The sequence below is a fragment of the Sapajus apella genome, unplaced genomic scaffold (genome assembly GCF_009761245.1).
Source record: "Sapajus apella isolate SASKATOON/1434 unplaced genomic scaffold, GSC_monkey_1.0 scaffold90, whole genome shotgun sequence".
NCBI classification, from domain to species: domain Eukaryota; kingdom Metazoa; phylum Chordata; class Mammalia; order Primates; family Cebidae; genus Sapajus; species Sapajus apella.
Window position 1 is genome coordinate 839512 of NW_022437030.1, and position 14301 is coordinate 853812.

General features: G+C 36.8%; 1 protein-coding gene across 10 annotated transcripts in view; it reads left to right on the top strand.

The window, feature by feature from the left end:
- The window catches only part of PHKB (phosphorylase kinase regulatory subunit beta), a 240712-nt gene that overhangs the window by 200209 nt on the left and 26202 nt on the right, over window positions 1–14301 (top strand). For 8 of the 10 annotated variants that reach the window (XM_032255593.1, XM_032255595.1, XM_032255596.1 and 5 more), the window contains 3 exons: window positions 1533–1590; window positions 3818–3908; window positions 7090–7292. In XM_032255593.1, coding sequence (XP_032111484.1) covers window positions 1533–1590; window positions 3818–3908; window positions 7090–7292 — 352 coding nt within the window. Of the gene's footprint in view, window positions 1–1532; window positions 1591–2759; window positions 2851–3817; window positions 3909–7089; window positions 7293–14301 lie in introns of all 10 variants that reach the window. The other 2 variants (XM_032255594.1, XM_032255598.1) reach the window with 2 other exon arrangements.

A 14301-nucleotide genomic window follows, 5' to 3' on the forward strand; every position in this document is an offset into this window, starting at 1 on the left:
ATCGAATTGTTAAGTCTATAAAAATTAGCTCTCATGATCTGCAGCAGCCATTTGGAATGGAATTTGGCATTTAATAGAATTGTGCTCCGAAGATGGTTAATAAAAATAAATCATTTCTAATTATGTCTGTGTCCACTCTGCATTAAGAATGAAACCCAATTATCCCCCAAATTCACATTTGCATGTGGAGTCACTATGTAAGGAATCTTCAAGTTATCCACCATGGTCCACTTCTGACATTTTGTAATACAGAATAATATAGAATACAGTTCAAGTACTTAATGTCTAGCTATTCAAAATATTTGGCTTATTTGAAAATACTCTCTTAAGAGGTGGGTGTTCATATGGTTAGAACTGAAAAACAGCAGTGGAATTAATAATACATATAGTTCTGGTAATTAACCAAGCATAGTTATTCAAATGAGATCTACTTAGTTTTTGCATTATTGTAGCTAAGAGATAACCTTCTTGAGTGTTATACATGGGAATTAAATAGTTTTCAATTTCTTAGCTTGGTAAAAGCCAAAGAACTTATAGCAAATTTCAAACAGAATCTTTCATGTTTCTAATTAGTCTTAAAACTGTAAGTATAAGCAGATTCTCAATTATATTTAGGACATTCATTGAAATTTGCACTTTAGCTAAAACAATAGGATTTCAAAAAATCAAACACTTCATTAGAAACCTAGAATTCAGCATGGCTGTTTTAGTAGTGCTTTTAAATAAAAGAAAATTTATATAAAATAGTTTATAATGAAAATGCTAAGGGAATGATTTTTTAAAACTATTTTTATAAACTTGAGAATAATATTCATCTTTTACTTAAATATTCAAAAGACCTTAAATGTTTTAAATCTATAAAACCTTATGTGAAACATTGAAAATCATACACATATACAGAATCCAAATATAATTTGATCAAATCTGTTAAAAGGCTAAAGTTCAGAGTAAAATGTGAAAGCTCTTGTTCTTTATCTTTGTTTTCTTTTTGGTGATCTTTCCTGTCACATTGTGATTTTACTGATAAAATCCGTGGCCAAACAATGAAACCCACTGGTGTCTTTTGAGCTGTAGCATATGTTGGAATGATCATAGCCACATGCACGTAACAAGGCCTCAGTAAAGTTTTGTTGAACAAATAAATGAAAAGGCATGTATATTCAGAGTCTACAGTATTTGTTCAATTGCTAATTATTTTACCAGATTCTGTTTTCCTCTTTTCTGCAGTAAATTAAAATCGCATTTGTATTTGTTAAAAGTTTAGATTGCATATTAATTAGGAAACCGTTGTGTTTTGAGAAATAAAATACGAAAATTATCTATTCAGACTAAATGGTATCAAGTACTGGGGATAGTCACGCTCTATATATTTGAGTTACATATTTAAATATGTCAGTTCAGAACGTTAATGGATCGACGTATCAACTCTAATCAAACACAGTGAATATTTGAGTACTTCTTTTAAGAGGAATAAATGTTATGCATTTAATTAAAAGCTTTGTTCAACAAAGTCTCTATTATCCAATGTCTAGGTACCGTTTCTGATCACATTGAGAGAATCTATAGAAGAGCTGGCAGCAAAAAACTTTGGTTTGTATTAGTGTCCTTGTTGCTATGTTTTATTTTTGTGTTGTCATATTTGATAGCCTAAAGAAAATGGACTAATCTTAAAGATGGTTGTTCATACTAATGTTTACTTTTAACCTCCAAGGTTATAGCATTTTCTAAGAATGTGCCTCTGTAACATGTCTCTCCCCCTCACTGCCTCCACCCAAAATTCTGAGAACAAAGACACTAAAGGGATTGAACCTGAAGAGTATTCACTGGAATGATATGCTAAGAATTTTTCCTACTCTACACCTCCTCTGCCCCAGCAAGGTGCTTTAGGTTCTGTTTTTTAATTTAGGAAACCTGTTCTGCTATTATAGAAGGCCATGAAAAGAGACCAATGATTCATTTAATCATAAGCAAAAATAATATACTTAGAAGGCTATTCTCTTGTAACTTAAGTTGAATGAATCCCAGTGATTGTAGTTGCTTCATGAAAAATAACCAATTTGTTCTGCAGAGGTAGTCTCTTCCCAGAGACTGAAAAAAGAAAGTGGGGAAGTTTAAATAAATGAAATTTTAAATAAAATTGTTTAAATTCACAATGGGATAGGAATGCCTAAATGCATGGCCCTTTGCATTCTGATGTAATTCTAACAGTTTTACTAGCAGAATCTAATAAATTTTGAAAGTAAGAGTGTATCTATAGATACATATAAATACACACACATTGTTTTTAATAACACATTATCTACTTTTTTAAAAAAAGTCTCAAGAATGTCATAAGAAACTCCCTTAACCTCAATGAGCCTCAGGTTTCTAATCCCTAAAATAAGGGGATTAGACAAAACAATCTCTTAGAATATTTCAACTCTATTTTTATTGTAAATATACCATTCCTCCTCAGAAGAAATAACGTAATAATCCTATAGTTAAATCTTCCAAATTTTCACTGTAAATTCTTAGTACAGTAAGACATGCAAGCCAATAGGTGATTGTTCTGGTAAACTTTCTTAGCCAGTAAGTCTCAAATGTGGTCTGCAGTCTTAATTTTGATTAGCAAACCTGTTCTTGCTTTATGTATTACACTGTATGCATTTCAGATAAATCATTAGCAAACATTTAGAATGCTAACTGTTATGTCTGGAAGAACTCTTGGAAGTTTTATTTACTCTATTTTCCCTTTTATGGCTTTCCACTGACACACCCAGGTTGGCGGTGCGCTACGGGGCTGCATTTACCCAGAAATTTTCTTCCTCTATAGCCCCACACATTACTACTTTTCTGGTACATGGGAAACAGGTAACATGCACAGAATTTGAAAACCCAAGCTGCTTGAAATGTGTGGGCTTATTTGCACTCTGAGGGTTAAACATTGTCTTTTGGTCTCATAGTGTGTGGGTGAAAGCTTCTCTAGAAGTAGGAAATGTTTGTTTCACTAACTTTATTAGTTATTGACTTAATTTTTGTTAGTCATCTATGTTGAGATTAAGGAATGTAGAAGCTTTTTATACGTCAGCTTCTGTGGATATCCTGAAATACATAAAGATTGCAGCCAGTTTCAAACCTACATTTTCATTTTACTTTCTCTATCTAAAAGTTCCACGTGAATTTTTACTTTTGAGGGAAAAAATGTCTTACGTATTGCATGTGCTGTACTTTAAAAAATAAAATCTGTTCTCCCTATGTTCTAGGACTTTTTCAGTAATATAAAAATAGCAGTGTAAATTCCTTCCCCCAACATTATGGCTTTATCAGGAAAAAGAAATACTGGTATTTCATTGTAGCACTTTCTAAAATTCAGTACTAAGTGAGTCCTCTAATACAGAGATTTGGTTATCTAGGCACCAGAAGAAACATGATTAAAAGTGGTTATATGAATAGGTCACATATGCCAGTGACAGACTTAGCAATGAACTTGTAAATGCAAAATTAGAATACTCTCTTAACCTCTCCTGTACACCCTGCCTCCCTAATCAAAGTAATCATTAGGTTTTCTTTTTTTGCTTTTTAAATTGATAGTGTCACCAATAATGTTTTTGTCACAGCTTGGTGGCAGGGATGAGGTTGAGGGATCCTTCCTTAACTCTGAATGGTCCTCCAGTCTGGGAAGTTTCAGCTGTCAGGTTCAATGTCTTGGGGTATTTCCTCCAAATGATTATGTGAGGATTCAACCATGTATATTTTAAAGACTACCCAATCAGGGCCCCATGCATTCCTCATCTTTTAGATTTGTGAACATCTGGCCTGCTCTCTTCTTTGCCCCCAGGTCGGTTGTACGCCGTGCAGCAAGTCTTTTAAGTAAAGTAGTGGACAGCCTGGCCCCATCCATTACTAATGTTTTAGTTCAGGGAAAACAGGTAAGTATTTGCTTTTCAGACACTTACTTGGTCAAAGTTGCAAAGATTTCTGGGTAGGACCCTTAATTTTCAGTCTGGCAGGCCTCAGTGTCACAGGCTTCTCACAAACAGATTAGTAAGTGCTCAGGCATTTCTACAAAAGTCACCTTCCCTAAGCAAAATCTAGTCGTAAAGATATTAAATGGGCTTTCCCTTTTCCTGCTGCACCTTAGAGCTGTGATCTTCAGCTTCTCTGTTAACTTGATATCAGTGCAGATGCTATTTTAGAAAACGGACCAATAACTACTGAAGTACTCCAGGCAGGTTTCGGATAGGCAGAGCAGTGGTAGTTGAAGAGTGAAGGGCACATCTTCCCTTCTACTCCACATGAGATCTCCTCCATTTAGGAAGCATGGTGTTCATGCCCAGCCAGCTCTCTGCATGCCAGTGCTGCTCCCCAGATCCCCTGCCGCAGGCCATCTCTAACCCCAGCTCCTCCCCATTCACCAGGGCCAACTCTGTCACTCATCCTTATGGAGTCATCTCCAGTTAGCAATGGTCTCTATGTCCTCTGGATTCTCAAAATAGGTCTGTGACACTTCTCACAATCTGCCTTCTGTCCCAGTTCATTTGAATGTGTATCTCTTACCTCATGGTAGGCTGTGAGCCCCCAGGGGTCGGAGCCTGGGTCTTGTCCAGTACACATCCCAGTGTGCCCAGCATGGGGCCTTGCTTAGAAAAGGCACTTGGTGAGTGTGGGTTGAATTGAGCCTGTACATGTGGGTTGTGGCTGCTCGTTTTCTGTTTTGTTTTCTATTAGCTCTAATTTACCTGGCTGAATCATCCTTTGATTAGAATGAAAACCTGTCCACTTACTATCTCTTCTCTGGGAATATATGTGCTTTATTGTGTTTTCCTGAAAGTTAATCTGGGGATATAATAAGCTTTAGTAATATGAAGTACTTTAACACTCTTCAGTGCAATCAATCAACCCATTGGTCATATTTCAGGACTCTTAATTCATTAAGATTAAAATTATTCATCCTCACATTTAGCTTTTTAAATGTTAGAATAATAAGCTATTTATTGTTTCCTGTAATATTTAATAATTAAAAATAATTGTACTAATAAAAGATTCCTGCTGGGCATGGTGGCTCACACTTGTAATCCAAACACTTTGGGGGCCAAGGCAGGAGGATTGGTTGAGGCTAGGAGTTCGAGACCAGCCTGAGCACATAACAAGACCCCATCTCTACAAAAAAGAAAAGAAAATCTGGACCTGGTGGCACATGCCTTGGGTCTTGGGAAGCTGAGGTAGGAGGATTGCTTGAGCCCAAGAATTTGAGGCTGTAGTGAGCCATGATCATACCACTACACTCCAGCCTGGGCAATAGAGCAATACCCTGTCATTTAAAAAAATTAAAAAGAAAATATACAAAAACTCCTAAGAAAAAGTTAAATCACTTCATATATGTTATTTTCTCCAAATTATTGAGAGGTAGAATTTTTATCCCTGTTTGTCAACTAAAACAGGCCAAAATACAGGAAGTAACCCACCTAGTGCCTTTTCTCACCAGAATTCTCACCTCCAGCCATAGTCTTGTATTTTGGTCCTGGACCAACCCATCTCTGAAAGAAAGTTAAACAGGCTTTGAGAAGATATTTTTCCTTGGATTTTAGATCCTTGTAGCATATTTGAAAAGAGTTAATTCTACTGCATATGAGCATTCAGAAGCTTTTGGAGATCTTCGAGGTCATCAGCACCTAGCACTGGGAGAAAGGGTGGGCTAGGCTTGGTCCTGTCCATTCTACACAATGTCTAAAGGGGGCTTGCAACCTGTGGTCCTGAGATCCTGCTCTCGCATCCTGGAAGCCTCAGAGCCTGCCATAAGGTTGTGCCTGGACCACTGCTCATCACACTAGCGTGTTTCCCAGGGTGACAGTCACTCATAGAGCTGGGCAAGACTCGGAGACCAGTAGCTCAGCTTCATTACCAAAAGCATGAAGTCCATTCCTTGACCGCATCTTACCTCTCTGCAAAAAAGAAATGAGAATGGAGCATTCAGAGTTTGTACTTGCGCATTTTTGAAAAGCCGCCCTAAGCACTGAAGTAATACTGTTTCTACCAAGCACATTCAGATCACCTCAAGCTCTGTGGAATGAAATCATGACCTAGTCATCATTGTTTCCAGAGGCAATGATGTGCCTTCTGTTTGTTTTCTTCTCAGCATACTGACATCTTAATAAAAGTATTCACACTCAGACTAACTGGTTCGCGCCACTTGTGATACAATAAACCAGCAGTTCACGGTTTTCACTCCATTACAAAATTGAGGCAATAGACTCCATGTTCTGCTTTCTCCCCTCATCTCTGTGGCCTTTGATATGCTGTTCTTTTTTCCTGCCTTTTCTACTTGTGCACTATACATGGAAAAGAGATGGAAAGGGGTACTCAGGGGGAAGGGCAGCCTGCAGAGTCCTCTGGGATCAGAATGCCAGGGATAGAAGAGAGAGAGAGACCAGCCTATTCCCCTTGGCAGTTTCAGCAGCATTCTGCTCAGAGTTTTCTTGGCCATTTCACTCTGTGCTCTCTCCTGTCCCAGGCTGTGGGCAGCCTGTTCCTTCTCCTCCACGGGTGAGAGATGTGTCACCACGTATTTTAACCCTCGCCAGGCACCTCGCATTGTGCCTGGATAAATGAGGGCTACACAGGAACCGGGTGACCTCGCACTTGCCTTTAAAAGGTTATAGTGTTGTTGAGGCAAAAGGTTCTGCCTGAGAAACTAAAAGAATCAAAAAGCATGTCTCTCAAATACCAAATTGTGTAGACTGTGCAATAAAGTGAAACTCTTCAACCTATTCTGGCTTCTCTGGGGAGTTTCTAGTACTAAAGTCATTCAGAATAATTTTAACTTCATAGTTATTTATATTCCTTCCCTGCTTTTATTCACTCACCTCCACTCCCCTAACTGGAACCCTCACCTGCCTTTATATTTTAGACTAGACTGTGAACCATCATGAATTCCAGTGGGAGTCATGCTTTGAAAGCCATTTTAATAAATAGCAGGAACAGTTATTCTACCTAATTCCCTAGCTTATATAGAGTAATTTCAGCCTGCCAGTCATCTTGAGCCTTGAATTTTTTTTATTTTTATCTTTTAGTAGCTAGGAGAATTTTACAGTAAAATTCTGCCACTCGTAGGTAACTCTGGGTGCCTTTGGGCATGAAGAAGAAGTTATCTCTAATCCTTTGTCTCCGAGAGTGATTAAAAACATCATCTATTATAAGTGTAACACCCATGACGAGAGGGAAGCGGTCATTCAGCAAGAACTGGTCATCCATATTGGCTGGATCATCTCCAACAACCCTGAGTTATTCAGTGGCATGCTGAAAATACGAATTGGGTGAGTGAAGTCCTTTGCGTTTACATAAAGAGAATTGTTCAAGGTGTCCTCTAACAGACCTGGCCTCTCCAAGTGAAGCAATGTTCCTGGTGTATGGTGAGTATTCAGCAAAGTGCACCTGTCCCCTAAGCCATGCAGGCAATATCTGGGGGTATGAAAAATAAATGCCACTGGCCTGAAAGAATCATTATGTTTATTTCACTCTTGAGTTAGACATAGTGAAGTAATTCTGTTGTCTGGTAAAATCAAATCCCAGGAATTTCAACAGCTATATCATGTAAAACACTAAGCACGGTACTTGCAAAAATTCCTATAAATAAAATGGGTAAGGCTTAAGAGAATGATTTTCAGTAAAACTGTCAGGAGGACACATTCAGATAAAAATGTCCTTTTAAGAATGTTCTATACCCATTTTCTACCAAAATCTAATTATTGAATTTTAATATTATTTTTGGAGAAGAAATTGAAAATAAGGCTCTGATGATCTTGAATCTTCTTAATAATTTTATGAGGCAGCATGGTGTAGGAAAAATTAACCAGGCGCTGGAATTCAGCAGAACTAAGGTCAAGTTCTGACTGCCATTGTCATCTCAGTAACCTTGGATAAATGACTGAACCTCCTTCTCTAGCCTCACTTTAATACCAATTTCTTTGTTTTATATGACAATTAAATGAGATATGTTTTAAAAGCCTATGACAAGCCAAGGAAATATAAATGTGTCTTTTAAAAATAAATTTTTGATTGTACAGGTATCATGTGAGTATGTCCTGATTGTAAAAGAGCCCAATGATATCTGAGCTTCTAGTGTATTCTGACATGTGGCCAACTTTGGAGGGTGTTTCATAAGTGTTTGAAAAGAATACATATTCTCTGTTTGTTGGGTGCAAACAAACATGTATATGTATAAGTGTGGAATAAGTATATGTAGCTTGCTAGCTGTAAAACTGAAATTTTAATATCTTTATTGTGTGTGTATTTGATCATTGACTGCTGATAAAAGTCTTAATTTCTCATTATAATTGTGATTCTATCAATTTCTCTTTGCATTTTTATTTTCATCAGTTTTGCTTTATGTAGTTGTTAGAGTGCAGTGGTGCAATCCTGACTCACTGCAACCACTGCCTCCCAGGTTCAAGCATTTCTCCCACCTACCTTCCCAAGTGACTGAGATTACAAACATGTGCCACCACACTCAGCTAATTTTTGTATTTTTAGTAGAGGCAGAGTTTCACCATGTTGGCCAGGCTGGTCTCAAACTCCTTACCTCAAGTAATCCACCCACCTCAGCCTCCCAAAGTTCTGGGATTACAGGTGTGAGCCACCTTACCTGGCCACTTTATATAGTTTAAAACTTTGGTTTTGCCCGTGTCTGTTCATAACTTTTACCAATATATCTTCATGTCATTGATTAGTTTTCAACTTTTTTTAAACCTCCAACATTTATAAAAACACAGAGACTGGTATAATAAAGACTTATGTGCCCATGCTATCACCCACCCTCAACAATATTATTGTCTAGTCTGTCTCATTTCACCCATACCCCCACCTATTACCCACCTGCCCCCATAGTCCCCTGTCAGTTTTGTGAGGCAAATCCATGTCTTCTCTTCTGTAAATACTTAAATTTATATCTCAAAAACATAAGAACTTTTTCAAAACATGAAACATGATACTGTTACCATGCATACAAAAACAATTGAATTATGTTTGTCAAATATTACTGCCATACCTTCATCTGTGATGATTAGCTTGGTATATTGCTTTGTATCCCTTTGCATTCAATGTTATTTTGTAATTTTGTATGTATGTATATATGTTTTTATATTCAGCACTATAATGTATTTATTAATATAATCTGAGAACATCTTATAAGAAGTATGTAACAAAATTTATCATCTTAACCATTTTTATTATACAGTACAGTAGTATTAACTATATATACAATGTTATCTTTTAATAGAGTATATAGTTCATATTTTTCCCTTTCTTTTACATTTTGACCTATTTCTACATTTTATACTTTATATTTATCATGTTTTCTTATTACTTTTTTCCTTTTATGTTTCTTGTTGGGTTGAGGTCATTTTCGTTTTACTAGTTTTACAAGTAAATGTGAAGTACTTTTTAAAAATATGATTACCCATTTTTCCTTCAAAATTCCATGTAAAAAATGCATTGCCTGTTTGGCAACATATGCATACATAGTAATTCATCATTTCTCATCCAAGGAGTTTACAATACTCACACAAGTACATAAAGATATATTTTGCAGCAGTCTTCATTTCAGCATTATTCAAAATAGTGAAACATTAGGAACAACCTAGATGTTCATTAGTAGAAGATAGTTGGAATAAATTGGTTTTTAGCCATATAACAAAATGCTGTGCTACCATTACAGTGAACAAGATAAAGTTCTATATACTGACATTTATGAATGTCCCAGAAAATTAAATGGAAAAAAAAGTTGCAGAGTATTGTTCCACTTTTTGTAAAAGAACAATAATAATACCCTACATGTATCTATGTAATATATGTGTGCAAAAGTATCTTTAAAATAGATATCAAATTGGTGTCAGTTACCTTCTCCAGATTTCTACTTTCTCAGTTACATTTTTCGGTATTATTTTTAAAATTTAGCTTATTATTTTTAAGTGATTTGCCTGATTTCAACTACAGTATATTTTAGTCAAATTTCCCTATCTTTGTCTCATCTTTCTTTTGATTGAAAATGAATTACTTGCTTAGAATCTGACCTTCATTCTTCTCCCTTAAAATAGTTTCTTTCGAAGATTTGGAGCTATTCTGAAGCAGTTATAAGAACTTTGAGTTATATCCTGATTTGTTCAGTCTGTTTGCCCTGATATTTTCAACTCCAACCTCTTGACTCCATATGAGGGTAGAGAAATGATTCTTTCATGTGAGTTAACTCTAAATAAAAAGAAATGTGATTCTCCATCTCCATACGTGGTACAAAAGTACTCTATTGTCACAGACTCAGGCATTGATCTGAGACAGATTGAGAAGTATAGGTTGTAAGTCTTTCAAAGCACATTCTTTATAATAAGTGTTCTAGTTGTGGGAGCCTTTTCAAGTGATAGCCGTCCTTGCAGAGGTTTAAACAAAGCCTTAGATTGAAAGTAAACAGTTTCCCAAGATTTTACACTGCTGTGTTTTTCAGTCTATAGTAGCTTTTCCTTTACTGCTTATTCAGCATTTTAAGCTAATTTAGGTCCTCTAGAAGTCTCATGTAATCCCCTTTCTTGAATTCAACTCTAACCTGGTGCTTCTATTCATGGGAATGCATATTTAGTTTATTCTAAAAATAGCATTTTCTGTTTTTATATCTGCTACTCTGTATGTTCAATGCCTTCCATGAGAAATAACATACCATTTTTCCTCACGCTGTATCACCCAAAGTAAAAATGTCAGGTGGCAGCATGTGATTTAGTATTTACTCATGAAGAAATTTATTATGAAACCTTAATTATTCACCATCCTGAAACTCATTCTGGAATTGTGGCATTATATTCTCATTGTGAGTATTAATACTGTCCCTGCGTGACTTATAATGTACATTTCACTCTCATGTGGGTCTCACAAGATCAGTTATAATCACTGGGACAATTGCAGTTGGGAAGCAATCTGATATATTTTTTTTAATTAAGGAGTGATTTATTTAAGAAATTTCCTTCTGCTAAGGATAGGAACCAGATCTTGTATTACTTCCCATCTGTCTTACAGTCTCGTTCATCAGAGATGCTCAATAAATATTGGATTGTTTAACATATGGTATATAAGCAGAGTCAGGTAGTTTGCTTTGAGCTAGTGATGTGGAATTTAGGAAAACAAAAAGAAAGTGTGTCTGTACTCTTTGAGAAGTAAATGGCTCTTAATTTTGATAAACATACTTGGTTTATGCCATATGATATTGGAATTAAGTATAAAAGAAGCTTTAAGTCATGTCCCTCAGGAAATGACCAAGTTAAACAGAGCCTTGTTTGTATGAAAATCCAGTCATATATACTGAAGATATCAAGATGTAGCACTTTTCTCCAAGGAGTTGTAAATGGAAATGTATTGTTAATCATATCAGAGTATATTACAGGTTGCCTTACAATGTACAATTGTACATCTCTTAACAGTGTTTCCAGTAACAATCTAAGAGGAGACAAGTGTAAATAACATGTGATCATTGCACTCAAAAGATCACTCTTATAAACCATCCTCCTCCTCTTGCTCCATCAATATGACCACAAATACTGTTTATTGAATATGTTATATGCTAAGCAATGTGTTAAAATTCTTCACATATATTATCTGATTTAATCCCTAAAACAACTTCAAAGTAAGCCCTAGAACCACCATTTTACAGCAAAGAAACTGAGATTTGAAAGTGTACATGGGCTGTTTTACCAGTAAATGGAAGAACTGGGATTTACACCCAGGTCTGCCGGACTCCAGTGTTAAGTACTTAAGTACTCTTCAGTTTTAAGTACTTTCTGCATGTTTTTGCTTCTGTGTACCATTGCCATTATCTCACAGAAACAGGCTTTTGTGTTTATTTCTAAAACTTTATGGCCTTTAAGATCTCTTACACATGATTTCAATTTCAGATCCACATTGTATTCAAGTTCGTGTAGTAACTATGATGTGCCAGGCTCCAGATTTTTTTTTTTTTGGTCCTTTTTTTTACCAGGCCTCCAATCTAGGATCAGTACCATTTAGCATTTTACAGTGTAAGAAACTTGAATAGGTACAAGTTAACAGACCAAATAAGTGAAATTTTGCACCTTTATTCATCACAATACCGAGAAAATGGGATGATTCAAAGTTGGACCCTTGTGTACTACAGTAGCTATATTGTGTCAGTGCAAAAGTAATCGCGGTTTTTGCCATTGAATGTAGTCGCCAAAACCACAATTGCTTTTGCACCAACCTCGTGTTAAGATACTATAAAAAGTTCAGGGAAGTCTAGAACAGACTTTTCACTTCCTTGTAATATTGTAGGATACCTCTGGCAAATACAGAGTCTCATTATGTTAACCACACAAGAAAACTGTCTAAAATATAAACCCGCCTGCCTGTTGCTGCATCAAAACTGGCTTAGGAGGCAAAGCATAAGAATAGTTCAAAATTATATTTTGTCATACTTTCAAGGTCAGTATTTGCAAAGGAAGTAATATTTTCCTGAAGACTAACCCTTCTTTGTAGGTCCAGGTTGGATGTCTCTCTTCCAAGTTAACAGCCATTCCAAAATGTGTGAGCCAGTGAACATGCACTGAGCCTGTGATGCTGTTTACTGGAACAAGTGAAGGTAAGGACACTGGGATAAGGACAAATGGTAGACAGTTGCTGCGTAACTCCTCTGTGGAAAATCTTCTACCTCCCCTAAGGCAAAACCACCCTGCCACTGAATTCAGCTCTCTGGATACCACCAATTTGAGTGTTACAAGTGGAAATCCTTGAATTTTATTCCCATTTCTGCCAGTAACTTAAGTGACTATATCAAGCAAATGAGTTCTCTTTTTTTTTTTTGAACTGTAGTCTCGCTCTGTTGCCAGGCTGGAGTGCAGTGGCACCATCCCGGCTCACTGCAACCTCCACCTCCTGGGTTTAAGAAGCAAGTTCTCATTTCTTATGTTCAGAGAAAGCGATCTAATGTTTGCCGTGGGCCCATTTTCTAGGCGCTTACCCCTTGGGTTATCCCATGTAATCCTCACAGAAACTCTATAAGTTTATACACAAGCTGCTTGAAATTCTGAAAAATTGGAAAACTTTCCCAAGGTCACAGGCCAAGAACCAGGATTTGGAACTAGTGTGAGTGATGCAGAGTTTATGCTTCCCCACCCTTTTTCCAGCTCCCTGTTTGGTAACAGGATGTCTGTCCCTGCTTTGGTGTCCTCCTTGGATGTGGTGATTCTGGCCAAAAAATGTGAAGGTGTTTTTCAAGGGCAAATCTTCACTATTATCACTGTGGCATTTGATAATTTGAGGTCCTCTTTCACGACATTTGGAGAACAGCTCCCTCTAAGGAGTGCTTTTTACGCTCCACAAGCCTCAAGGTTCCATAGGAGGAACCTGTGTCCTCTCCCAACACACACACACACGCACGCACGCATGCACACATACACAACCTCCATCCTCTCCCAACACACATACATGTGCATGCGCACATACACTCTCACTCACTCTTGCAAAGAGTGAGTTTTGCAAAGGCCATGTGCTGCCACATAAGTTCACCCTGGAGGAGAGGACCCTTTCAGCCATGGCTGAGTCCCCTGCAGGCCCAGTGGAATGATCCCAAAGCATCTTATATGAAAACTCCATCTCAGAATCCCTTTGGGATTATCTCTTGCCATCTAACATGGTGTCACCTCTCCATCACCTGGTAGACACTCATGACACCCATGGCAAATCCCCTAGACCTATGCCTACAGCACTCTTCCACCACAGTAACAAATGTTTGGGAATGCTATTTCTCCTCTAGGGATATCAGACAACTTCAGAGAATTGTCATCCTGTCTGTGGGGCTTGTGATAGTGCCCCTCTGAAAAGTAAAAAGATACTTTTGTATCTTTCTGTATGTTTTTATTAGAATTGATCCTTAATAAATTATACTAAGGCCTCAGCCCCTTTAAGGGAATGGGCCCCTTGCATATTTGTTTATTTTCAGCAACAAATACATACTCAGTATGTTTCCTTACAAATTTTACTTTGAATTAGTCCCTGGAAGGTTTTTAGTTTGCTTAAAATTGGTGAGCAAATTATTCATTTATACAGTCTTTGAATGTCAAGTTTCCTATAAATTGTTGAACATGTAACTGCTTCTGAGTTAGTCCTTTGTGTATTGTAGGGGTTGCAGCACAATTTTAAAAGAAACATAGGAAGGGGATTTATAGAATGTGTTCTTTTTTTACCACCTTATAGTACAATAAGCATATCAGACTCATTCTTACTTGGCTTTTGGCTATTGTTTCTCTCTCTTTTTTTTTTTTTTTTTTTTTTTTT